The 27,500-nt window shown below is 41.4% G+C and overlaps 3 protein-coding genes across 4 annotated transcripts in view; 2 read left to right on the top strand and 1 right to left on the bottom strand.

Moving 5' to 3' along the window:
- Positions 1-4,128, top strand: part of sdr39u1 (short chain dehydrogenase/reductase family 39U, member 1) — a 14,312-nt gene extending 10,184 nt beyond the window's left edge. For both annotated transcript variants that reach the window (XM_058385463.1, XM_058385464.1), the window contains 3 exons: positions 1,318-1,439; positions 1,885-2,037; positions 2,115-4,128. In XM_058385463.1, coding sequence (XP_058241446.1) covers positions 1,318-1,439; positions 1,885-2,037; positions 2,115-2,542 — 703 coding nt within the window. In that variant the 3' untranslated portion in view covers positions 2,543-4,128. The remainder of the gene's footprint in view (positions 1-1,317; positions 1,440-1,884; positions 2,038-2,114) is intronic.
- Positions 3,159-27,500, bottom strand: part of mettl17 (methyltransferase like 17) — a 34,813-nt gene continuing 10,471 nt past the window's right edge. Inside the window, exons 8-14 of the mRNA XM_058385456.1 lie at positions 26,922-26,992; positions 26,679-26,786; positions 14,336-14,404; positions 3,953-4,003; positions 3,768-3,860; positions 3,454-3,644; positions 3,159-3,342 (exon numbers count right to left, since the gene is read on the bottom strand). Coding sequence (XP_058241439.1) covers positions 3,159-3,342; positions 3,454-3,644; positions 3,768-3,860; positions 3,953-4,003; positions 14,336-14,404; positions 26,679-26,786; positions 26,922-26,992 — 767 coding nt within the window. The remainder of the gene's footprint in view (positions 3,343-3,453; positions 3,645-3,767; positions 3,861-3,952; positions 4,004-14,335; positions 14,405-26,678; positions 26,787-26,921; positions 26,993-27,500) is intronic.
- LOC131350336 (uncharacterized) lies at positions 11,912-14,142 on the top strand. The gene is made up of 2 exons (XM_058385457.1): positions 11,912-12,889; positions 13,010-14,142. Exons 1-2 carry the CDS (start codon positions 12,557-12,559, stop codon positions 13,940-13,942), a joined length of 1,266 nt encoding a protein of 421 aa, XP_058241440.1. The 5' UTR covers positions 11,912-12,556; the 3' UTR covers positions 13,943-14,142.

Below are 27,500 nucleotides of genomic sequence, written 5' to 3'. Positions count from 1 at the left end.
CAGTAAACACGTGTGTGTGTGTGTGTTTCAGTAAACACGTGTGTGTGTGTGTGTTTCAGTAAACGTGTGTGTGTGTGTGTTTCAGTAAACACGTGTGTGTGTGTGTGTGTTTCAGTAAACACGTGTGTGTGTGTGTTTCAGTAAACACGTGTGTGTGTGTGTGTGTGTTTCAGTAAACACGTGTGTGTGTGTGTGTTTCAGTAAACACGTGTGTGTGTGTGTGTGTTTCAGTAAACACGTGTGTGTGTGTGTGTGTGTGTTTCAGTAAACACGTGTGTGTGTGTGTGTTTCAGTAAACACGTGTGTGTGTGTGTGTTCCAGTAAACACGTGTGTGTGTGTGTGTGTGTTTCAGTAAACACGTGTGTGTGTGTTTCAGTATACACGTGTGTGTGTTTCAGTATACACGTGTGTGTGTGTGTTTCAGTAAACACGTGTGTGTGTGTTTCAGTAAACACGTGTGTGTGTGCGTGTTTCAGTATAGACGTGTGTGTGTTTCAGTAAACACGTACGTGTGTGTTTCAGTAAACACGTACGTGTGTGTGTGTGTGTGTTTCAGTAAACACGTGTGTGTGTGTGTGTTTCAGTAAACACGTGTGTGTGTGTTTCAGTATACACGTCTGTGTGTTTCAGTATACACGTGTGTGTGTTTCAGTATACACGTCTGTGTGTTTCAGTATACACGTCTGTGTGTTTCAGTATACACGTGTGTGTGTGTGTTTCAGTAAACACGTGTGTGTGTGTGTGTTTCAGTATAGACGTGTGTGTGTGTTTCAGTAAACACGTACGTGTGTGTTTCAGTAAACACGTACGTGTGTGTGTGTGTGTGTTTCAGTAAACACGTACGTGTGTGTGTGTGTGTGTTTCAGTAAACACGTACGTGTGTGTGTGTGTGTGTTTCAGTAAACACGTACGTGTGTGTGTGTGTTTCAGTAAACACGTACGTGTGTGTGTGTGTGTGTGTTTCAGTAAACACGTACGTGTGTGTTTGTGGTTTTCAGACTGAAGTAGAGTCAGCTGGTCTTCCTGAGTGTGACGCTGTAGTGAATCTTGCTGGAGAAAACATCTTATACCCACTGAGACGGTCAGCGCACACACACACACACACACACACACACACTGAGCGGAACCATAATAATAATATAATACTGAGGTAGATTTGAGCTTTGAGAGAGAGAGAGATTTATTTATCAGATGATTTTATCAGAAGAGGATTGAGGGATGGAGTGAGGGGTGTATTATATACTTGTGTTATGGTGCAGGTGGACCGTTGTGGTGTTTACTTGTTATTGTTTACTTGTTGTTGTGTTGTGGTGCAGGTGGAGCGAGAGCTTCAGGAGCGCGGTGTTTAACAGTCGCATCAACACCACCAGGACTTTAACTCACTTCATCACCTCGTCCCAAACTCCACCTCGAACCTGGATCCTGCTCACTGGACTCGGTCTGTCCCTCAGCTCTCTGTCCCTCAGCTGCCTGTCCCTCAGCTGCCTGTCCCTCAGCTCTCTGTCCCTCAGCTGCCTGTCCCTCAGCTCTCTGTCCCTCAGCTGCCTGTCCCTCAGCTGCCTGTCCCTCAGCTGCCTGTCCCAAAGCTCTCTGTCCCTCAGCTCTCTGTCCCTCAGCTGCCTGTCCCAAAGCTCTCTGTCCCTCAGCTGCCTGTCCCAAAGCTCTCTGTCCCTCAGCTGCCTGTCCCAAAGCTCTCTGTCCCTCAGCTGCCTGTCCATCAGTGTTCTCTCAAACTCATATCCTTTAGGGGCTGAATGTTTATTATGTAGTGAATATTTCTGCACTGTGGAGTCTCCTGATAACTCCGCTGGAAAGACGGCAGTTCTAATGGTGTGTGTGTGTGTGTGTGTGTGTGTGTGTGTGTGTGTGTGTGTGTGTCTTAGCGTGTTACAAAGCGAATGTAGAGACTCTCTACACAGAGGATACTGAGTGGACGACCTTTGACCTTTGGTCTCAGCTGGTGAAGGAGTGGGAGGAAGCAGGACGACTTCCTGAGAATGCAGCGAAAAACACCGGTCAAGTCGTCATCAGATCAGGTGACCCACAATGCACCTGTCTCCCATAATGCACTTCTGTTTTTATATCCTGTGTGTTTTTCCCTGGTGTGTGTTAGGAGTGGTGTTGGGGCGAGGCGGCGGTGCGATGAAGCAGATGCTGCCTCCGTTCCGGCTCGGTTTAGGAGGAAGGTTAGGTTCGGGAGATCAGCCCTTTCCTTGGATTCACGTGTCGGATCTGACCGGGATAATCGCCCACTCCCTCGACCCGGCCCGCGGCCCCGCCTCCTCTCGACCCCGGGTGTTTAACGGAGTGGCCCCGGCTCTTGACACTAACCGGCAGTTCACCCAGGAGCTGGCTCGACTCCTGAAACGCCCCGCCCTGCTTCCCGTTCCCGAGCTGGTGCTGAGAGCCGCCCTGGGCCGCGAGAGAGCCGCCATCCTGACGCAGGGCGCGAGAGTCGCTCCGAAGAGAACTCTGGAGTCAGGGTATCGGTTCCAGTATCCGGATTTAACCTCGGCACTGCGGCAGATCCTCACCTGCTGATCAGCAGAGACGCTTACAGGGGGAAAAACTCGAGTGAAGACTTTTTGCTGTCTGAATCGCTAATTTACTAGCTGATTGATCCATGACTAGCTTGTTAGCTCCTTAACAATCATGATGAACGCAGTAGTTCAGATATCGAGCTGTTAGCGAGCTAGCAGCGTAACTAGACTATATAACATGCTGATTTGCTGGTTTCCTAAACATCCTGCGTGTTAACTAGTTTAACCCGTTAACTCATTAGTAAAGCAAACGAAATTTTTCTTCAGGTGTGAAGTACAGGTCAGTGTGTGTGTAATGAGATCTGACCTTAAATTAAAACAGCTTTAGAAATGTGGAGTGTTTTGCTAAACTGCTAGCCGCCTGCTACACCAGCATGCTAACAGAGTGGAGTGATGTCATAAAATCAAAACTCAACACTTTCCTCAAATATTAAGCATTTTATTGCTAATGTTTCTACACTTCATGTGAAGCACAGCAAAGCATTCTGGGTAAATCATGAATCTCGGCTCCACTGGTTTCCATCACGTCGCGACCGGTGGCTTAAAATTCTCCATTAAGGCTTTACTGGTTCCTGTTCAGTGCTACTGGAATGTCCTGTCACTTACACTACAGACCCTCAGGAACCAGTGGAACCAGTGGAAGTGTCTGATGTTCTGGGGAGTTTTTCAGCAGAACCGAGAGAGAATGAGGTTAAAGCCTGAGGTTCACTCCTCCGTGTGTCAGTCTCCGTGTGTTTCTCAGTCTGGACCATGGGCAGTCTGTCGCCCTGGTCACTGCTCCGAGCGCAGCGGTACGTGTCTCTGCAAACACACACACCATTATTAACTTACATATCCTTCTGTCTGGGTGTGTGTGTGTGTGTTGTAATTAGAAGATCATGGGGTGTGACACACACACACCCTGCCCTGTACCTCCCATGATGCCTTGCGGTGATGGCGAGCTGTTTGAGTTCTCCGTTAGAGCAGCAGATTTCACACTGCACATGTCTGGATCGCCTCAGAACCGGAGAAACGATCCTGCTCCACTGACCTGCCTCCAACTGCTGCGGCTCGGACCGGGTCAGGACCAGAAAACTGAACTTCTCCTGCACACTCTCACTGCCCTGAGCCCCACACACACACACACACACACACACACACACACATAAACCACAGTACAAAACAACAACAACAACAACAACAACAACAATGATGATGATGATGATGATGATGATGATGATGCTCACCCCTGACACAGGAAGTGGGTAGTAGGGCTGCAGGAAGTTGCAGGGTGTGATTGGCTGCTTGAGTAATTTGGGACATGGCTGCTGATGGGGGCACTACACACACACACACACACACAGTGTTAATCATTAACATATTAAACATGTCGTGTCTAGAAAAAGAGGAAGTGTGTGAATGTGAGACGCACAGGAGCGAACACCAGCAGCCTCCCAACATCACCGCTGACTTTTTCTTCCTTCTGAACACACACACACACACACACATACACACACATATTTAGTTTTTAGACACAGTGATTCTAAACAAGAAGAAGAAGATGATGATGATGAAGGCATAATGCAGTAAAAAAAGAGCTTAATCTTTCTCTGATGTTCCATCTTCTAAAATGTTCTCAGAGGAACTCATGTTTATTTTTTTTATTTGAAGAAACCAATGAGGAAAAAAAACTGTAATAAGAAATTGTTCTGCTTTTGATGTGACAGACATCTGAGTGATGAGGTTATGAGTGATATGAGTGATGTTATGAGTGATATGAATGATGTTATGAATGATGAGGTTATGAGTGATATGAGTGATGTTATGAATGATGAGGTTATGAGTGATGTTATGAATGATGAGGTTATGGGTGAGGTTATGAATGATGAGGTTATGAATGATGAGGTTATGGGTGAGGTTATGAATGATGAGGTTATGAGTGATGTGATGTTATGAATGATGAGGTTATGGGTGAGGTTATGAGTGATGTTATGAATGATGAGGTTATGGGTGAGGTTATGAATGATGAGGTTATGGGTGATGTTATGAATGATGAGGTTATGAATGATGAGGTTATGGGTGATGTTATGAATGATGAGGTTATGGGTGATGAGGTTATGGGTGATGTTATGAATGATGAGGTTATGGGTGATGAGGTTATGGGTGAGGTTATGAATGATGAGGTTATGGGTGATGTTATGAGTGATATGAATGATGAGGTTATGGGTGAGGTTATGAATGATGAGGTTATGAGTGATGTGATGTTATGAATGATGAGGTTATGGGTGAGGTTATGAATGATGAGGTTATGAGTGATGTGATGTTATGAATGATGAGGTTATGGGTGAGGTTATGAATGATGAGGTTATGAGTGATGTGATGTTATGAATGATGAGGTTATGGGTGAGGTTATGAATGATGAGGTTATGAGTGATGTTATGAATGATGAGGTTATGAGTGATGTGATGTTATGAATGATGAGGTTATGGGTGAGGTTATGAATGATGAGGTTATGGGTGAGGTTATGAATGATGAGGTTATGAGTGATGTTATGAATGATGAGGTTATGAGTGATATGAATGATGAGGTTATGGGTGAGGTTATGAATGATGAGGTTATGGGTGAGGTTATGAATGATGTTATGAATGATGAGGTTATGGGTGATGTTATGAATGATGAGGTTATGAGTGATGTTATGAATGATAAGTTATGGGTGATATGAATGATGAGGTTATGAGTGATGTTATGAATGATGAGGTTATGAGTGATATGAATGATGAGGTTATGGGTGATATGAATGATGAGGTTATGGGTGAGGTTATGAATGATGAGGTTATGGGTGATGTTATGAATGATGAGGTTATGGGTGATGTTATGAGTGATATGAATGATGAGGTTATGGGTGATGTTATGAGTGATATGAATGATGAGGTTATGGGTGAGGTTATGAGTGATATGAATGATGAGGTTATGAGTGATGTGATGTTATGAATGATGAGGTTATGGGTGAGGTTATGAATGATGAGGTTATGAGTGATGTTATGAATGATGAGGTTATGGGTGAGGTTATGAATGATGAGGTTATGGGTGAGGTTATGGGTGAGGTTATGAATGATGAGGTTATGGGTGATGAGGTTATGGGTGATGTTATGAATGATGAGGTTATGGGTGAGGTTATGAATGATGAGGTTATGGGTGAGGTTATGAATGATGAGGTTATGGATGAGGTTATGAATGATGAGGTTATGGGTGAGGTTATGAATGATGAGGTTATGGGTGAGGTTATGAATGATGAGGTTATGAATGATGAGGTTATGGGTGAGGTTATGAATGATGAGGTTATGGATGAGGTTATGAATGATGAGGTTATGGGTGAGGTTATGAATGATGAGGTTATGGGTGAGGTTATGAATGATGAGGTTATGGGTGAGGTTATGAGTGATATGAATGATGTTATGAATGATGAGGTTATGGGTGATGTGATATGAATGATGAGGTTATGGGTGAGGTTATGAATGATGAGGTTATGAGTGATGTGATATGAATGATGAGGTTATGGGTGAGGTTATGAATGATGAGGTTATGAGTGAGGTTATGAATGATGAGGTTATGGGTGAGGTTATGGGTGATATGAATGATGAGGTTATGGGTGATGTTATGAATGATGAGGTTATGGGTGAGGTTATGGGTGATATGAATGATGAGGTTATGGGTGAGGTTATGGGTGAGGTTATGAATGATGAGGTTATGGATGAGGTTATGGGTGAGGTTATGAATGATGAGGTTATGGGTGAGGTTATGAATGATGAGGTTATGGGTGAGGTTATGAATGATGAGGTTATGGGTGATGAGGTTATGGGTGAAATGATGAGGTTATGGGTGAAGGTTATGGGTGATGTTATGAATGATGAGGTTATGGGTGAGGTTATGAATGATGAGGTTATGGGTGAGGTTATGAATGATGAGGTTATGAATGATGTTATGAATGATGAGGTTATGGGTGATGTTATGAATGATGAGGTTATGGGTGATGTTATGAATGATGAGGTTATGGGTGATGAGGTTATGGGTGATGTTATGAATGATGAGGTTATGGGTGAGGTTATGAATGATGAGGTTATGGGTGATGTTATGAGTGATATGAATGATGAGGTTATGGGTGAGGTTATGAATGATGAGGTTATGAGTGATGTGATGTTATGAATGATGAGGTTATGGGTGAGGTTATGAGTGATGTTATGAATGATGAGGTTATGAGTGATGTGATGTTATGAATGATGAGGTTATGGGTGATGTGATGTTATGAATGATGAGGTTATGGGTGATGTTATGAATGATGAGGTTATGAGTGATGTGATGTTATGAATGATGAGGTTATGGGTGATGTTATGAATGATGAGGTTATGAGTGATGTGATGTTATGAATGATGAGGTTATGGGTGATGTTATGAGTGATATGAATGATGAGGTTATGGGTGAGGTTATGAGTGATGTTATGAATGATGAGGTTATGGGTGAGGTTATGAATGATGAGGTTATGGGTGAGGTTATGAATGATGAGGTTATGGGTGAGGTTATGAATGATGAGGTTATGAGTGATGTTATGAATGATGAGGTTATGGGTGAGGTTATGAATGATGAGGTTATGGGTGAGGTTATGAGTGATATGAATGATGAGGTTATGAGTGATATGAATGATGAGGTTATGAGTGATATGAATGATGAGGTTATGGGTGAGGTTATGAATGATGAGGTTATGAGTGATGTGATATGAATGATGAGGTTATGGGTGATGTTATGAATGATGAGGTTATGGGTGAGGTTATGAGTGATATGAATGATGAGGTTATGAGTGATGTTATGAATGATGAGGTTATGGGTGAGGTTATGAATGATGAGGTTATGAGTGATGTGATGTTATGAATGATGAGGTTATGGGTGAGGTTATGAATGATGAGGTTATGGGTGAGGTTATGAATGATGAGGTTATGGGTGAGGTTATGAATGATGAGGTTATGGGTGAGGTTATGAGTGATATGAATGATGAGGTTATGAGTGATGTTATGAATGATGAGGTTATGGGTGAGGTTATGAATGATGAGGTTATGGGTGAGGTTATGAATGATGAGGTTATGGGTGATGTTATGAATGATGAGGTTATGGGTGATGTTATGAATGATGAGGTTATGGGTGAGGTTATGGGTGATATGAATGATGAGGTTATGGGTGAGGTTATGAATGATGAGGTTATGGGTGAGGTTATGGGTGAGGTTATGAATGATGAGGTTATGGATGAGGTTATGGGTGAGGTTATGAATGATGAGGTTATGGGTGAGGTTATGAATGATGAGGTTATGGGTGAGGTTATGAATGATGAGGTTATGGGTGATGTTATGAATGATGAGGTTATGGGTGATGAGGTTATCGGTGATGTTATGAATGATGAGGTTATGGGTGATGTTATGAATGATGAGGTTATGGGTGATGTTATGAGTGATATGAATGATGAGGTTATGGGTGAGGTTATGAATGATGAGGTTATGAGTGATGTTATGAATGATGAGGTTATGGGTGAGGTTATGAATGATGAGGTTATGGGTGAGGTTATGAGTGATATGAATGATGAGGTTATGAGTGATGTTATGAATGATGAGGTTATGGGTGAGGTTATGAATGATGAGGTTATGAGTGATGTGATGTTATGAATGATGAGGTTATGGGTGAGGTTATGAGTGATATGAATGATGAGGTTATGAGTGATGTTATGAATGATGAGGTTATGGGTGAGGTTATGAGTGATGTGATGTTATGAATGATGAGGTTATGGGTGAGGTTATGAATGATGAGGTTATGGGTGAGGTTATGAGTGATATGAATGATGAGGTTATGAGTGATGTTATGAATGATGAGGTTATGGGTGAGGTTATGAATGATGAGGTTATGGGTGAGGTTATGAATAATGAGGTTATGGGTGAGGTTATGGGTGATATGAATGATGAGGTTATGGGTGATGTTATGAATGATGAGGTTATGGGTGATATGAATGATGAGGTTATGAATGATGAGGTTATGGGTGAGGTTATGAATGATGAGGTTATGGGTGAGGTATGAATGATGAGGTTATGGTGAGGTTATGAATGATGAGGTTATGGTTGGGTTATGAATGATGAGGTTATGAGTGATATGAATGATGAGGTTATGGGTGAGGTTATGAATGATGAGGTTATGGGTGAGGTTATGAATGATGAGGTTATGGGTGATGAGGTTATGGGTGATGTTATGAATGATGAGGTTATGGGTGATGTTATGAATGATGAGGTTATGAGTGATGTTATGAATGATGAGGTTATGGGTGATGTTATGAATGATGAGGTTATGAGTGATGAGGTTATGGGTGAGGTTATGGATGAGGTTATGAATGATGAGGTTATGGGTGAGGTTATGAATGATGAGGTTATGGGTGAGGTTATGAATGATGAGGTTATGGGTGAGGTTATGGGTGATATGAATGATGAGGTTATGGGTGAGGTTATGGGTGATATGAATGATGAGGTTATGGGTGAGGTTATGAATGATGAGGTTATGGGTGAGGTTATGAATGATGAGGTTATGGGTGAGGTTATGAATGATGAGGTTATGGGTGAGGTTATGAATGATGAGGTTATGGGTGAGGTTATGGGTGAGGTTATGAATGATGAGGTTATGGGTGATGTTATGAATGATGAGGTTATGGGTGATGTTATGAATGATGAGGTTATGGGTGAGGTTATGGGTGATATGAATGATGAGGTTATGGGTGAGGTTATGGGATGAATGATGGGTTGAATGGTGAGGTTATGGGATGATGAGGTTATGGGTGAGGTTATGAATGATGAGGTTATGGGTGAGGTTATATGAATGATGAGGTTATGGTGATGAGGTTATGAGTGAGGTTATGAATGATGAGGTTATGGGTGAGGTTATGGGTGATATGAATGATGAGGTTATGGGTGATGTTATGAATGATGAGGCTATGGGTGAGGTTTATGAATGATGAGGTTATGGGTGGTTATGGGTGAGGTTATGGATGAGGTTATGGGTGAGGTTATGAATGATGAGGTTATGGGTGAGGTTATGAATGATGAGGTTATGGGTGAGGTTATGAATGATGAGGTTATGGGTGATGAGGTTATGGGTGAGGTTATGAATGATGAGGTTATGGGTGATGTTATGAATGATGAGGTTATGGGTGATGTTATGAATGATGAGGTTATGGGTGAGGTTATGAATGATGAGGTTATGGGTGAGGTTATGAATGATGAGGTTATGAATGATGTTATGAATGATGAGGTTATGGGTGATGTTATGAATGATGAGGTTATGGGTGATGTTATGAATGATGAGGTTATGGGTGATGAGGTTATGGGTGATGTTATGAATGATGAGGTTATGGGTGAGGTTATGAATGATGAGGTTATGGGTGATGTTATGAGTGATATGAATGATGAGGTTATGGGTGAGGTTATGAATGATGAGGTTATGAGTGATGTGATGTTATGAATGATGAGGTTATGGGTGAGGTTATGAGTGATGTTATGAATGATGAGGTTATGAGTGATGTGATGTTATGAATGATGAGGTTATGGGTGATGTGATGTTATGAATGATGAGGTTATGGGTGATGTTATGAATGATGAGGTTATGAGTGATGTGATGTTATGAATGATGAGGTTATGGGTGATGTTATGAGTGATATGAATGATGAGGTTATGGGTGAGGTTATGAGTGATGTTATGAATGATGAGGTTATGGGTGAGGTTATGAATGATGAGGTTATGGGTGAGGTTATGAATGATGAGGTTATGGGTGAGGTTATGAATGATGAGGTTATGAGTGATGTTATGAATGATGAGGTTATGGGTGAGGTTATGAATGATGAGGTTATGGGTGAGGTTATGAGTGATATGAATGATGAGGTTATGAGTGATATGAATGATGTTATGAATGATGAGGTTATGGGTGAGGTTATGAATGATGAGGTTATGAGTGATGTGATATGAATGATGAGGTTATGGGTGAGGTTATGAATGATGAGGTTATGGGTGAGGTTATGGGTGATATGAATGATGAGGTTATGAGTGATGTTATGAATGATGAGGTTATGGGTGAGGTTATGAATGATGAGGTTATGAGTGATGTGATGTTATGAATGATGAGGTTATGGGTGAGGTTATGAATGATGAGGTTATGGGTGAGGTTATGAATGATGAGGTTATGGGTGAGGTTATGAATGATGAGGTTATGGGTGAGGTTATGAGTGATATGAATGATGAGGTTATGAGTGATGTTATGAATGATGAGGTTATGGGTGAGGTTATGAATGATGAGGTTATGGGTGAGGTTATGAATAATGAGGTTATGGGTGAGGTTATGGGTGATATGAATGATGAGGTTATGGGTGATGTTATGAATGATGAGGTTATGGGTGAGGTTATGGGTGATATGAATGATGAGGTTATGGGTGATGTTATGAATGATGAGGTTATGGGTGAGGTTATGGGTGAGGTTATGAATGATGAGGTTATGGATGAGGTTATGGGTGAGGTTATGAATGATGAGGTTATGGGTGAGGTTATGAATGATGAGGTTATGGGTGAGGTTATGAATGATGAGGTTATGGGTGATGTTATGAATGATGAGGTTATGGGTGATGAGGTTATGGGTGATGTTATGAATGATGAGGTTATGGGTGAGGTTATGAATGATGAGGTTATGGGTGATGTTATGAGTGATATGAATGATGAGGTTATGGGTGAGGTTATGAATGATGAGGTTATGAGTGATGTGATGTTATGAATGATGAGGTTATGGGTGAGGTTATGAGTGATGTTATGAATGATGAGGTTATGAGTGATGTGATGTTATGAATGATGAGGTTATGGGTGATGTGATGTTATGAATGATGAGGTTATGGGTGATGTTATGAATGATGAGGTTATGAGTGATGTGATGTTATGAATGATGAGGTTATGGGTGATGTTATGAGTGATATGAATGATGAGGTTATGGGTGAGGTTATGAGTGATGTTATGAATGATGAGGTTATGGGTGAGGTTATGAATGATGAGGTTATGGGTGAGGTTATGAATGATGAGGTTATGGGTGAGGTTATGAGTGATGTTATGAATGATGAGGTTATGGGTGAGGTTATGAATGATGAGGTTATGGGTGAGGTTATGAGTGATATGAATGATGAGGTTATGAGTGATATGAATGATGAGGTTATGAGTGATATGAATGATGAGGTTATGGGTGAGGTTATGAATGATGAGGTTATGAGTGATGTGATATGAATGATGAGGTTATGGGTGAGGTTATGAGTGATATGAATGATGAGGTTATGAGTGATGTTATGAATGATGAGGTTATGGGTGAGGTTATGAATGATGAGGTTATGAGTGATGTGATGTTATGAATGATGAGGTTATGGGTGAGGTTATGAATGATGAGGTTATGGGTGAGGTTATGAATGATGAGGTTATGGGTGAGGTTATGAGTGATATGAATGATGAGGTTATGAGTGATGTTATGAATGATGAGGTTATGGGTGAGGTTATGAATGATGAGGTTATGGGTGAGGTTATGAATAATGAGGTTATGGGTGAGGTTATGGGTGATATGAATGATGAGGTTATGGGTGATGTTATGAATGATGAGGTTATGGGTGATATGAATGATGAGGTTATGGGTGATATGAATGATGAGGTTATGAATGATGAGGTTATGGGTGAGGTTATGAATGATGAGGTTATGGGTGAGGTTATGGGTGAGGTTATGAATGATGAGGTTATGGGTGAGGTTATGAATGATGAGGTTATGGGTGAGGTTATGAATGATGAGGTTATGGGTGATATGAATGATGAGGTTATGAATGATGTTATGGGTGAGGTTATGAATGATGAGGTTATGAGTGATGTGATATGAATGATGAGGTTATGGGTGATATGAATGATGAGGTTATGGGTGATATGAATGATGAGGTTATGGGTGATGTGATATGAATGATGAGGTTATGGGTGATGTTATGAATGATGAGGTTATGGGTGATGTTATGAATGATGAGGTTATGGGTGAGGTTATGGATGAGGTTATGAATGATGAGGTTATGGGTGAGGTTATGAATGATGAGATTATGGGTGAGGTTATGAATGATGAGGTTATGGGTGAGGTTATGAATGATGAGGTTATGGGTGAGGTTATGAATGATGAGGTTATGGGTGAGGTTATGGGTGAGGTTATGAATGATGAGGTTATGGGTGATGAGGTTATGGGTGATGTTATGAATGATGAGGTTATGGGTGAGGTTATGGATGAGGTTATGAATGATGAGGTTATGGGTGATGAGGTTATGGGTGATGTTATGAATGATGAGGTTATGGGTGAGGTTATGGATGAGGTTATGAATGATGAGGTTATGGGTGAGGTTATGGATGAGGTTATGAATGATGAGGTTATGGGTGAGGTTATGGGTGAGGTTATGAATGATGAGGTTATGGGTGAGGTTATGAATGATGAGGTTATGGGTGAGGTTATGGGTGAGGTTATGAATGATGAGGTTATGGGTGATGAGGTTATGGGTGATGTTATGAATGATGAGGTTATGGGTGAGGTTATGGATGAGGTTATGAATGATGAGGTTATGGGTGAGGTTATGGGTGAGGTTATGAATGATGAGGTTATGGGTGAGGTTATGAATGATGAGGTTATGGGTGAGGTTATGAATGATGAGGTTATGGGTGAGGTTATGGGTGAGGTTATGAATGATGAGGTTATGGGTGATGAGGTTATGGGTGAGGTTATGAATGATGAGGTTATGGGTGATGTTATGAATGATGAGGTTATGGGTGAGGTTATGAATGATGAGGTTATGGGTGAGGTTATGAATGATGAGGTTATGGGTGAGGTTATGAATGATGAGGTTATGGGTGAGGTTATGAATGATGAGGTTATGGGTGAGGTTATGGGTGATATGAATGATGAGGTTATGGGTGAGGTTATGAATGATGAGGTTATGGGTGAGGTTATGGGTGAGGTTATGAATGATGAGGTTATGGGTGATATGAATGATGAGGTTATGGGTGATATGAATGATGAGGTTATGAATGATGAGGTTATGGGTGAGGTTATGGGTGAGGTTATGAATGATGAGGTTATGAATGATGAGGTTATGGGTGAGGTTATGAATGATGTTATGGGTGAGGTTATGAATGATGAGGTTATGGGTGAGGTTATGAATGATGAGGTTATGGGTGAGGTTATGAATGATGAGGTTATGGGTGATATGAATGATGAGGTTATGAATGATGAGGTTATGAATGATGAGGTTATGGGTGAGGTTATGGGTGAGGTTATGAATGATGAGGTTATGAGTGATGTGATATGAATGATGAGGTTATGGGTGATGTTATGAATGATGAGGTTATGGGTGATGTTATGAATGATGAGGTTATGGGTGAGGTTATGAATGATGAGGTTATGAATGATGAGGTTATGGGTGAGGTTATGGATGAGGTTATGAATGATGAGGTTATGGGTGAGGTTATGAATGATGAGGTTATGGGTGAGGTTATGAATGATGAGGTTATGGGTGAGGTTATGAATGATGAGGTTATGGGTGAGGTTATGAATGATGAGGTTATGAGTGATGTTATGAATGATGAGGTTATGGGTGAGGTTATGAATGATGAGGTTATGAGTGATGTTATGAATGATGAGGTTATGGGTGAGGTTATGAATGATGAGGTTATGGGTGAGGTCATGGGTGAGGTTATCGTACCTTCAGTAAAATATCTTTGGCCTCCATGAGGATCTGATGTCCTGCTTTTGTTCCATTTTCCACCAAAACCTGAAATTAAATAAAGATGAAACACACACCCAGTCTACACACACACACACACCCAGTCTACACACACCCAGTCTACACACACACACACACACACACCCAGTCTACACACACCCAGTCTACACACACACACACCCAGTCTACACACACACACACACACCCAGTCTACACACACACACCCAGTCTACACACACACACACACCCAGTCTACACACACACACACACACCCAGTCTACACACACACACACACACACACCCAGTCTACACACACACACACACACACACCCAGTCTACACACACACACACACACCCAGTCTACACACACACACACACACCCAGTCTACACACACACACACACACACACACACACACACACCCAGTCTACACACACACACACACCCAGTCTACACACACACCCACCCAGTCTACACACACACACACACGCACCCAGTCTACACACACACCCAGTCTACACACACACACACACACACACCCAGTCTACACACACACACACCCAGTCTACACACACACACACACACACAGTCTACACACACACACACGCACCCAGTCTACACACACACACACGCACCCAGTCTACACACACACACACCCAGTCTACACACACACACACCCAGTCTACACACACACACACCCAGTCTACACACACACACACCCAGTCTACACACACACACACACACACCCAGTCTACACACACACACCCAGTCTACACACACACACACACACACACAGTCTACACACACACACACACACACACACACACCCAGTCTATACACACACACACACACACACACACACACACACCCAGTCTACACACACACACCCAGTCTACACACACACACCCAGTCTACACACACACACACACACACACACCCAGTCTACACACACACACACACACACACACACACACCCAGTCTACACACACACACACACACGCACCCAGTCTACACACACACACACACCCAGTCTACACACACACACACACCCAGTCTACACACACACACACCCAGTCTACACACACACACACACACCCAGTCTACACACACACACACCCAGTCTACACACACACACACACACCCAGTCTACACACACACACCCAGTCTACACACACACACCCAGTCTACACACACACACACACACACACCCAGTCTACACACACACACCCAGTCTACACACACACACACACACACACCCAGTCTACACACACACCCAGTCTACACACACACACACACACACACACACAGACCCAGTCTACACACACACACACACACACACACACACCCAGTCTACACACACACCCAGTCTACACACACACACACACACACACACCCAGTCTACACACACACACCCAGTCTACACACACACACACACACACCCAGTCTACACACACACCCAGTCTACACACACACACACACACACACACACACCCAGTCTACACACACACCCAGTCTACACACACACACACAGACCCAGTCTACACACACACACACACACACACCCAGTCTACACACACACCCAGTCTACACACACACACACACACACACACACCCAGTCTACACACACACACCCAGTCTACACACACACACACACACACACACACACACACACAGACCCAGTCTACACACACACACACGGCAATATATTGATATGGCAATATCTTGTTGGGCAAAAACAGGTATTTTGTAGGGAGTGCCTTGCAGTTGTTGCCACAACATGTGGAAACACAACTAATTTGTTTGACCATTTACGTTGGCAACACAAAGCGCTGTATGATGAGTGCAAAGTTAAATCTGATTGCCGTCCAAAGCAAAAAAAACTATTTGGGATGCGTTTCCCAGTGTTACTCCGTATGAGAAGGGTTCCAAACGACAGAAAGACATCACTGCTGCAATCACATTTCACCTCGAGAACGACATGATAACTATTAATAAGGTTACCGAACAGGGTTTTACAAACATGATCCGGACACTTGACAAGCGGTATGGAATGCCATCACACACTTATCACAAGTTGCCACACCAGAGCTGTATGACAAATGCAAGTCTCAGCTATCACACCTGAAATATTATGCAGCAACAATGGGCTTTTGGTCCAGCCGAACAACCGAGCCCTACATAAGTCTGACCATACATTTTATTGATGAGGACTTCCAGCTGAAAAGTCGCTGTTTGCAAACAGCATTTTTCCCGGAGGATCATACAAGCGAGAACATCGCAACGGGGATGAGAGAAGCACTGGGGCCTGGATGAGAGATGTCTCGTTTGTATAACAGACAACGTGGTGAACATGGTAAAGGCTCTCAACAAGTGGACCAGGCTGCAGTGCTTGGGCCACAGACTGCATCTTGCAATTGGTAAGTTACGCCTATGCATTTTTACTGCTGTTGATATTACTATGCCATGACTTGTCCTGATATAATAAACGTTTTCAATAACGTATTATAAATGTTAGTTTTGTAAGCAATTTATTAAGGCAAACTTATTTCTCTGGAAGAATTTTTTTCTTTCAAATGTTTACATTTTGCATTTGTTTACAAAACAATTTAATAATATGTCCCTTATATTTGGGTTTTGATGAGGTAAAGGAGTTACACTGTAGAAACTATACAATATCAGTAAATCAGTTATGATGAGTTTTATGAGTAATTTATTTTTCATAACAAATGTACTTAATGTAATCACATTAAATTTAATAATTAATATGTACTTAGTAGTTTTGTTATTTTTCCCTTAGAGAATGCAGTGAAAAAAAGGATGGACACATTGATGGACGCATGCTACAGGTGTCTGCAAGAAGCTGGTGGGTCACTTTTCTCACAGCTGGAAAGCCAGAGGTGCTCTTGAAAAAGCCCAGGAGTTGAATTTACCGGCACATTCCCTCATATCAGAATGCCAAACAAGATGGGGTTCCAGAGAGAAGATCAGCAGGATTTTAGAGTAGCAGAAGGTTTTAACTTAGGTCCTGTCTGAGGACACGAAGGCGAGGCATCCGATTTCAACCTGGCAAGATATAGATGTCCTGGAACCTGTCAGCAAGACACTGCTGGATTTCACAGATGGATTTCACAGATGCATTCTCAGGAGAAGATTATGTTAGTGTCTCCTATGTGAAGCCAGTTCTTCACTTCTTCAACGCTGCTAATGCATGAGGAAGACACAGACCTGACTAAGACCGTGAAGAGGGAGATGTTGCACTACATCAATGAGAAATATAAAGATGATGCTACTCAGGAGCTGCTAGATGTGGCTTCTTGTTTGGACCCTTGATTCAAGATGGACTTCATTAATGCAGACAACAAGCCCAGAGTGAAGGCCAGAGATGATGAGATGCCAGGAGGAGATAGCAGGCTGCAGCACTGAGGTTGCTGAAACATCCCTGGCAAAAAAAGCCAAGAAGTCCTTGGGAAGTTTCTTTAAACTGAGAGAAGCGGCAGCAAAGGGCGATTCCTCTCTGACCCTTAAGGATACTGTGGAAGCAGAATTAAGCAACTATCTCCTAACACCTTCAATAGACAAAGAGCAAGATCCACTTGCATGGTGGAAAACACACAAAGCTCTCCACATCTTGCCAAGCTTGCCTGCAAATATCTTTCTATTCCCACTACAAGTTCCCCATCAGAGAGGGTTTTCAGTGCAATTGGCAACATAATCACTTGCCAACATTCAGGCCTCAATCCAGCAATGGTGGATAGACTGGTGTTCTTAGCCAAAAAGCTCTAAGCTTGACTGAGCAAATTAATGCAAACAGAAGCTTAAAATGTCAAATTGGAAAATATATATTTACTGTATGCAACAGTCGTGAATAAGAAACCAGATTTATTTTTATACAGCTGTTGAAAAGTTCTATTTCATTTTTATTTGTTAACTATGATACCCAACACTTGTTTTACATTGGCACTGTTTAATGCTTCTGTTATTTATTACTTATTTATTATTAAGTTAACGGTTGTTCATTCTTACAACTTAAGTTTTGCTCATTATATTTTGTTTGTTTAATAATAAATATTTATTTTATAAACCACTCAGGGGGTATAGCTGCTGTTTTAGTGTTCATATTTTGTGATAAAGGATGTTTACTAGCTTTTTATTTTCAAAAAGAGGTTTGCAATGTTTGTTGAATAAAATGTTAAATTACTTATTTTGTCAATCTTGTCAATTCGCTAATGTGATAGTGAAGTGTCTTCGTTAGTTTAGTACTCTGTTTTAACCTGAAATACACAAACACGCGCGCACACGCGCAAGCGCATGCACACACGCACGCACACACACACACACACACACACACGCACGCACACACGCACACACACGCACGCGCACACACACACGCGCGCGCACGCACACGCACGCGCACACACACGCACACACACACGCACGCGCACACACACGCGCACGCACACACACACGCACACACACACACACGCACACACACACACGCGCACGCACACACACACGCACACACACACACACGCACACACACACGCACACGCGCATGCACACATGCAAATATATCCTTCATTCACAAATGAGCTCTCTTATTTTTAATGTAAGATCATTCATTATTAATATTATAATATATTAGATCCTTGACTCGCTTTAACTGATAGTGAATAATGTGAGAAACTGTGTATTAAACCCAAATTAAGGCAAAACGTAACAGATCATGTTTATTTTATTATATTTATTTTCTATGAAGATGCCTACAGAATCACCCCAATTATTCTAGAATAATTCATTATTAAATCTTTAAGCAATTCAAGACATCTTATGAACATTCCTGTATCTCTAAAATCACAACATATCACAGAAATAAAAAATATCAGTGTCAATGTTTTCCAATATCGTGCAGCCCGTGTGTTCTGTGTGTGTTCTGTGTGTGTTCTGTGTGTGTTCTGTGTGTGTTGTGTGTGTGTTGTGTGTGTTCTGTCTAATGTATGTGTGTGTTCTGTGTGTGTTCTGTGTGTGTTGTGTGTGTGTTGTGTCTAATGTATGTGTGTGTATTGTGTGTGTTCTGTGTGTGTTGTGTGTGTGTTGTGTGTGTGTTCTGTGTGTGTTCTGTGTGTTCTGTCTAATGTATGTGTGTGTGTTCTGTGTGTGTTGTGTGTGTGTTCTGTGTGTTCTGTCTAATGTATGTGTGTGTATTGTGTGTGTTCTGTGTGTGTTGTGTGTGTGTGTTCTGTGTGTGTTCTGTGTGTTCTGTCTAATGTATGTGTGTGTATTGTGTGTGTTCTGTGTGTGTTGTGTGTGTGTTGTGTGTGTTCTGTGTGTGTTCTGTGTGTATTGTGTGTGTATTGTGTGTGTTGTGTGTGTATTGTGTGTGTTGTGTGTGTATTGTGTGTATTGTGTGTGTTGTGTGTGTATTGTGTGTGTGTTGTGTGTGTTGTGTGTGTATTGTGTGTGTTGTGTGTGTATTGTGTGTGTTCTGTGTGTATTGTGTGTATTGTCTGTGTGTTCTGTGTGTATTGTGTGTGTTCTGTCTGTAATGTATGTGTGTGTTCTGTGTGTGTTCTGTGTGTGTATTGTGTGTGTTCTGTGTGTATTGTATTGTGTGTGTTGTCTGTGTGTTCTGTGTGTATTGTGTGTGTTCTGTGTGTATTGTGTGTGTATTGTGTGTGTTCTGTGTGTATTGTGTGTGTGTGTATTATTGTGTGTGTTGTCTGTGTGTATTGTGTGTGTTCTGTGTGTATTGTATTGTGTGTGTTGTGTGTGTGTTGTGTGTGTGTAGTGTATTGTGTGTGTTGTCTGTGTGTATTGTGTGTGTTGTGTGTGTTGTGTGTGTATTGTGTGTATTGTCTGAGTGTATTGTGTGTGTTGTGTGTGTATTGTATTGTGTGTGTTCTGTGTGTATTGTATTGTGTGTGTTGTGTGTGTGTTCTGTGTGTATTGTATTGTGTGTGTTGTCTGTGTGTATTGTGTGTGTTGTGTGTGTATTGTATTGTGTGTGTTCTGTGTGTATTGTGTGTGTTCTGTGTGTATTGTGTGTGTTCTGTGTGTGTTCTGTGTGTATTGTGTGTATTCTGTCTGTAATGTATGTGTGTGTATTGTGTGTGTTCTGTGTGTATTGTATTGTGTGTGTTGTGTGTGTGTTGTGTGTGTATTGTATTGTGTGTATTGTATTGTGTGTGTTGTCTGTGTGTTCTGTGTGTATTGTGTGTGTTCTGTGTGTATTGTGTGTGTATTGTGTGTGTTCTGTGTGTATTGTGTGTGTATTGTGTGTGTTCTGTGTGTATTGTGTGTGTGTGTATTGTGTGTGTATTATTGTGTGTGTTGTCTGTGTGTATTGTGTGTGTTGTGTGTGTATTGTATTGTGTGTGTTCTGTGTGTATTGTATTGTGTGTGTTGTGTGTGTGTTGTGTGTGTGTAGTGTATTGTGTGTGTTGTCTGTGTGTATTGTGTGTGTTGTGTGTGTTGTGTGTGTATTGTGTGTATTGTCTGAGTGTATTGTGTGTGTTGTGTGTGTATTGTATTGTGTGTGTTCTGTGTGTATTGTATTGTGTGTGTTGTGTGTGTGTTCTGTGTGTATTGTATTGTGTGTGTTGTGTGTGTGTTCTGTGTGTATTGTATTGTGTGTGTTGTCTGTGTGTATTGTGTGTGTTGTGTGTGTATTGTATTGTGTGTGTTCTGTGTGTGTTCTGTGTGTATTGTGTGTGTTCTGTGTGTATTGTGTGTGTTCTGTGTGTGTTCTGTGTGTATTGTGTGTGTTCTGTCTGTAATGTATGTGTGTGTATTGTGTGTGTTCTGTGTGTATTGTATTGTGTGTGTTGTGTGTGTATTGTGTGTGTTGTGTGTGTATTGTGTGTGTGTTGTGTGTGTTGTGTGTGTATTGTGTGTGTTGTGTGTGTATTGTGTGTGTTCTGTGTGTATTGTGTGTATTGTCTGTGTGTTCTGTGTGTATTGTCTGTGTGTTCTGTCTGTAATGTATGTGTGTGTTCTGTGTGTGTTCTGTGTGTGTATTGTGTGTGTTCTGTGTGTATTGTATTGTGTGTGTTGTCTGTGTGTTCTGTGTGTATTGTGTGTGTTCTGTGTGTATTGTGTGTGTATTGTGTGTGTTCTGTGTGTATTGTGTGTGTGTGTATTATTGTGTGTGTTGTCTGTGTGTATTGTGTGTGTTCTGTGTGTATTGTATTGTGTGTGTTGTGTGTGTGTTGTGTGTGTATTGTATTGTGTGTGTTGTCTGTGTGTGTTGTGTGTGTGTTGTATTGTGTGTGTTCTGTGTGTATTGTGTGTGTTCTGTCTGTAATGTATGTGTGTTGTGTTGTATGTGTGTGTTGTGTGTGTATTGTGTGTGTTCTGTGTGTAATGTATGTGTGTGTATTGTGTGTTGTGTGTGTGTTGTGTGTGTATTGTATTGTGTGTGTTGTCTGTGTGTATTGTGTGTGTATTGTGTGTGTTGCCTGTGTGTATTGTGTGTGTTGTCTGTGTGTATTGTGTGTGTGTGTTGTCTGTGTGTGTTGTGTGTGTTGTCTGTGTGTATTGTATTGTGTGTGTTGTCTGTGTGTGTTCTGTGTGTATTGTGTGTGTTCTGTGTGTATTGTGTGTGTGTTGTCTGTGTGTATTGTGTGTGTTGTGTGTGTGTTGTATTGTGTGTGTTGTGTGTGTGTTGTGTGTGTATTGTGTGTGTTGTGTGTGTAATGTATGTGTGTGTATTGTGTGTGTTGTCTGTGTGTATTGTGTGTGTTGTGTGTGTGTTGTATTGTGTGTGTTGTGTGTGTATTGTGTGTGTTCTGTGTGTGTTCTGTCTGTAATGTATGTGTGTTGTGTTGTATGTGTGTGTTCTGTGTGTGTTGTGTGTGTTCTGTGTGTATTGTGTGTGTTCTGTGTGTATTGTGTGTGTTCTGTGTGTATTGTGTGTGTGTGTATTGTGTGTGTTGTGTGTGTATTGTATTGTGTGTGTTGTCTGTGTGTGTTCTGTGTGTGTTCTGTGTGTATTGTGTGTGTTCTGTGTGTATTGTGTGTGTTCTGTGTGTATTGTATTGTGTGTGTTGTCTGTGTGTGTTGTGTGTGTATTGTGTGTGTTGTCTGTGTGTATTGTGTGTGTTGTCTGTGTGTTCTGTGTGTATTGTGTGTGTTCTGTCTGTAATGTATGTGTGTTGTGTTGTATGTGTGTGTTCTGTGTGTATTGTGTGTGTATTGTGTGTGTTCTGTGTGTGTTCTGTGTGTATTGTATTGTGTGTGTTGTGTGTGTGTTGTATTGTGTGTGTTGTCTGTGTGTATTGTGTGTGTTCTGTGTGTATTGTGTGTGTTCTGTGTGTATTGTGTGTGTTCTGTGTGTATTGTGTGTGTTCTGTGTGTGTTCTGTGTGTGTTCTGTGTGTATTGTGTGTGTTGTGTGTATTGTGTGTGTTGTGTGTGTTCTGTCTGTAATGTATGTGTGTGTATTGTGTGTGTTGTGTGTATTGTGTGTGTTGTGTGTGTTCTGTCTGTAATGTATGTGTGTGTATTGTGTGTGTTCTGTGTGTATTGTATTGTGTGTGTTGTGTGTGTGTTGTGTGTGTATTGTATTGTGTGTGTTGTCTGTGTGTATTGTGTGTGTTCTGTGTGTATTGTGTGTGTTCTGTGTGTATTGTGTGTGTTCTGTGTGTATTGTATTGTGTGTGTTGTGTGTGTGTTGTGTGTGTATTGTATTGTGTGTGTTGTCTGTGTGTATTGTGTGTTGTCTGTGTGTATTGTGTGTGTTCTGTGTGTGTTCTGTGTGTATTGTGTGTGTTGTCTGTGTGTGTTCTGTGTGTATTGTGTGTGTTCTGTGTGTATTGTGTGTGTTCTGTCTGTAATGTATGTGTGTGTATTGTGTGTGTTCTGTGTGTATTGTGTGTATTGTGTGTGTTGTGTGTGTGTTGTGTGTGTTGTCTGTGTGTATTGTGTGTGTTGTGTGTGTATTGTGTGTGTTGTATTGTGTGTGTTCTGTGTGTATTGTGTGTTGTGTGTGTGTATTGTGTGTGTTGTGTGTGTATTGTGTGTGTTGTGTGTGTTGTGTGTGTGTTGTATTGTGTGTGTTCTGTGTGTTGTCTGTGTGTATTGTGTGTGTTGTCTGTGTGTGTGTGTATTGTGTGTGTTGTGTGTGTGTTGTATGTGTGTTCTGTGTGTATTGTGTGTGTTCTGTCTGTAATGTATGTGTTGTGTTGTTTGTGTGTGTTCTGTGTGTGTTCTGTGTGTGTTCTGTGTGTGTTCTGTGTTGTCTGTGTGTATTGTGTGTGTTCTGTGTGTATTGTGTGTGTTCTGTCTGTAATGTATGTGTGTGTTCTGTGTGTGTTCTGTGTGTGTTCTGTGTGTGTGTTGTGTGTATTGTGTGTGTGTTCTGTGTGTTCTGTGTGTGTTGTGTGTGTTGTGTTGTGTGTGTTCTGTGTGTATTGTGTGTTCTGTGTGTATTGTATTGTGTGTGTTCTGTGTGTATTGTGTGTGTTCTGTGTGTATTGTGTGTGTTCTGTGTGTGTTCTGTGTGTATTGTGTGTGTTCTGTGTGTATTGTGTGTGTTCTGTGTGTATTGTATTGTGTGTTGTGTGTGTGTTGTGTGTGTATTGTATTGTGTGTGTTGTCTGTGTGTATTGTGTGTGTTCTGTGTGTTGTGTGTGTTCTGTGTGTTCTGTGTGTATTGTGTGTGTTCTGTCTGTAATGTATGTGTGTGTATTGTATTGTGTGTGTTGTGTGTGTATTGTATTGTGTGTGTTCTGTGTGTATTGTATTGTGTGTATTGTGTGTGTTCTGTGTGTATTGTGTGTGTTCTGTCTGTAATGTATGTGTGTGTATTGTGTGTGTTCTGTGTGTATTGTATTGTGTGTTGTGTGTGTGTTGTGTGTGTGTTGTCTGTGTGTATTGTGTGTGTTGTGTGTGTATTGTATTGTGTGTGTTGTTTGTGTGTATTGTGTGTGTTCTGTGTGTTCTGTGTGTATTGTGTGTGTTCTGTCTGTAATGTATGTGTGTATTGTGTGTGTTCTGTGTGTATTGTATTGTGTGTATTGTGTGTGTTCTGTGTGTATTGTGTGTGTTCTGTGTGTATTGTGTGTGTTCTGTCTAATGTATGTGTGTGTATTGTGTGTGTTCTGTGTGTATTGTATTGTGTGTGTTGTCTGTGTGTATTGTGTGTGTTGTGTGTGTATTGTATTGTGTGTGTTGTTTGTGTGTATTGTGTGTGTTCTGTGTGTTCTGTGTGTATTGTGTGTGTTCTGTCTGTAATGTATGTGTGTATTGTGTGTGTTCTGTGTGTATTGTATTGTGTGTATTGTGTGTGTTCTGTGTGTATTGTGTGTGTTCTGTGTGTATTGTGTGTGTTCTGTCTGTAATGTATGTGTGTGTATTGTGTGTGTTCTGTGTGTATTGTATTGTATGTGTTGTGTGTGTGTTGTGTGTGTATTGTATTGTGTGTGTTGTCTGTGTGTATTGTGTGTGTTCTGTGTGTGTTCTGTGTGTATTGTGTGTGTTCTGTCTGTAATGTATGTGTGTGTATTGTGTGTGTTCTGTGTGTATTGTATTGTGTGTTGTGTGTGTGTTGTCTGTGTGTATTGTGTGTGTTGTGTGTGTATTGTATTGTGTGTGTTGTCTGTGTGTATTGTGTGTGTTCTGTGTGTATTGTGTGTGTTCTGTCTGTAATGTATGTGTGTATTGTGTGTGTTCTGTGTGTATTGTATTGTGTGTATTGTGTGTGTTCTGTGTGTATTGTGTGTGTTCTGTGTGTATTGTGTGTGTTCTGTCTGTAATGTATGTGTTGTGTTGTATGTGTGTGTTCTGTGTGTGTTCTGTGTGTGTTCTGTGTGTTGTCTGTGTGTGTTCTGTGTGTGTTCTGTGTGTTGTCTGTGTGTTGTCTGTGTGTTGTCTGTGTGTGTTCTGTGTGTATTGTGTGTGTTCTGTGTGTATTGTGTGTGTATTGTGTGTGTATTGTGTGTTGTCTGTGTGTATTGTGTGTGTTCTGTGTGTATTGTGTGTGTTCTGTCTAATGTATGTGTGTTGTGTTGTATGTGTGTGTTCTGTGTGTGTTCTGTGTGTGTTCTGTGTGTGTTCTGTGTGTGTTGTGTGTATTGTGTGTGTTCTGTGTGTATTGTGTGTTCTGTGTGTATTGTATTGTGTGTGTTGTCTGTGTGTATTGTGTGTGTTCTGTCTGTAATGTATGTGTGTTGTGTTGTATGTGTGTGTTCTGTGTGTGTTCTGTGTGTGTTCTGTGTGTGTTCTGTGTGTGTTCTGTGTGTATTGTGTGTGTTCTGTGTGTATTGTGTGTGTTCTGTGTGTGTTCTGTCTGTAATGTATGTGTGTGTATTGTGTGTGTTCTGTGTGTGTATTGTGTGTGTTCTGTGTGTGTTCTGTGTGTATTGTGTGTGTTCTGTGTGTATTGTATTGTGTGTTGTGTGTGTGTGTTGTGTGTGTATTGTATTGTGTGTGTTGTCTGTGTGTATTGTGTGTGTTGTGTGTGTATTGTATTGTGTGTGTTGTCTGTGTGTATTGTGTGTGTTCTGTGTGTTCTGTGTGTATTGTGTGTGTTCTGTGTGTATTGTGTGTGTTCTGTCTGTAATGTATGTGTGTGTATTGTATTGTGTGTGTTGTGTGTGTATTGTATTGTGTGTGTTGTGTGTGTATTGTGTGTGTTCTGTCTGTAATGTATGTGTGTTGTGTTGTATGTGTGTGTTCTGTGTGTGTTCTGTGTGTATTGTGTGTGTTGTGTGTATTGTGTGTGTTCTGTGTGTATTGTGTGTTCTGTGTGTATTGTATTGTGTGTGTTGTCTGTGTGTATTGTGTGTTCTGTGTGTATTGTATTGTGTGTGTTGTCTGTGTGTATTGTGTGTGTTCTGTGTGTATTGTGTGTGTTCTGTGTGTGTTCTGTCTGTAATGTATGTGTGTGTATTGTGTGTGTTCTGTGTGTATTGTATTGTGTGTGTTGTCTGTGTGTATTGTGTGTGTTGTGTGTGTATTGTGTGTGTTGTCTGTGTGTTCTGTGTGTATTGTGTGTGTTCTGTCTGTAATGTATGTGTGTTGTGTTGTATGTGTGTGTTGTGTGTGTATTGTGTGTGTTCTGTGTGTGTTCTGTCTGTAATGTATGTGTGTTGTGTTGTATGTGTGTGTTGTGTGTGTATTGTGTGTGTTCTGTGTGTGTTCTGTCTGTAATGTATGTGTGTGTATTGTGTGTGTTCTGTGTGTATTGTATTGTGTGTGTTGTGTGTGTTGTTGTGTGTGTTGTGTGTGTATTGTGTGTGTTGTGTGTGTGTTGTCTGTGTGTATTGTGTGTGTTGTGTGTGTGTTGTCTGTGTGTATTGTGTGTGTTGTGTAGCTGTTTTAACTCACCAGGTATGAGTGTGTTTTTCTCCACAGTGTGAGCAGCGTCTGCTCTCGCGCCTCCTGAGTGGCTAACTCCGATAAAGAGAAAGCAGCAAGAACTAAATCAGACTGAACCTGCAGAGGAGAAACACACACACACACACACACACACACACACAATGACGTGTTTATGACATGTTTACGTTTACATTCAATAGCCAATTATAACACAGTGTTCCAGAGGTGCATTATGATGTAATGTGTCCTGACCTTAGGAGAAACAGGAAGAAACTGACGGAAGTAAACGTGTTTGATGAGTGGATCAGCTCCTTCAGTGTCTCCTGTTACATGAAGAACATCATCACCATCACCACCATCATCATCACTAACATCTTCACCATCACCATCATCTTCACCATCACCACCATCACCATCTTCACCATCATCATCATCACCACCATCACCACCATCTTTACCATCATCACCATCATCTTCACCACCACCACCATCATCATCATCACCACCATCACCACCATCTTTACCATCATCATCACCATCATCTTCACCATCACCACCATCACCATCTTCACCACCATCATCACCATCACCACCATCTTTACCATCATCATCACTAACATCTTCACCATCATCATCACCACCATCATCATCACTAACATCTTCACCATCATCACCATCACCACCATCATCTTCACCATCACCACCATCACCATCTTCACCATCATCATCATCACCACCATCTTTACCATCATCATCACCACCATCATCATCACCACCATCCCCATCACCATCACTAACATCTTCACCATCACCATCACTAACATCTTCACC

The sequence above is a fragment of the Hemibagrus wyckioides genome, unplaced genomic scaffold (genome assembly GCF_019097595.1).
Source record: "Hemibagrus wyckioides isolate EC202008001 unplaced genomic scaffold, SWU_Hwy_1.0 Contig33, whole genome shotgun sequence".
NCBI lineage: Eukaryota > Metazoa > Chordata > Actinopteri > Siluriformes > Bagridae > Hemibagrus > Hemibagrus wyckioides.
This window is presented reverse-complemented; position numbering and strand designations above follow the sequence as displayed.

Excerpts from the sequence above, each read along its gene's own strand:
- LOC131350336 (XM_058385457.1), top strand. The coding sequence starts at position 12,557 with ATGAATGATGAGGTTATGGGTGATGTTATGAATGATGAGGTTATGGGT. Across the intron at positions 12,890-13,009 it reads ATGAGGTTATGAATGATGAG|GTTATGGGTGAGGTTATGGG; the intron begins GTTATGGGTGAT and ends ATGAATGATGAG.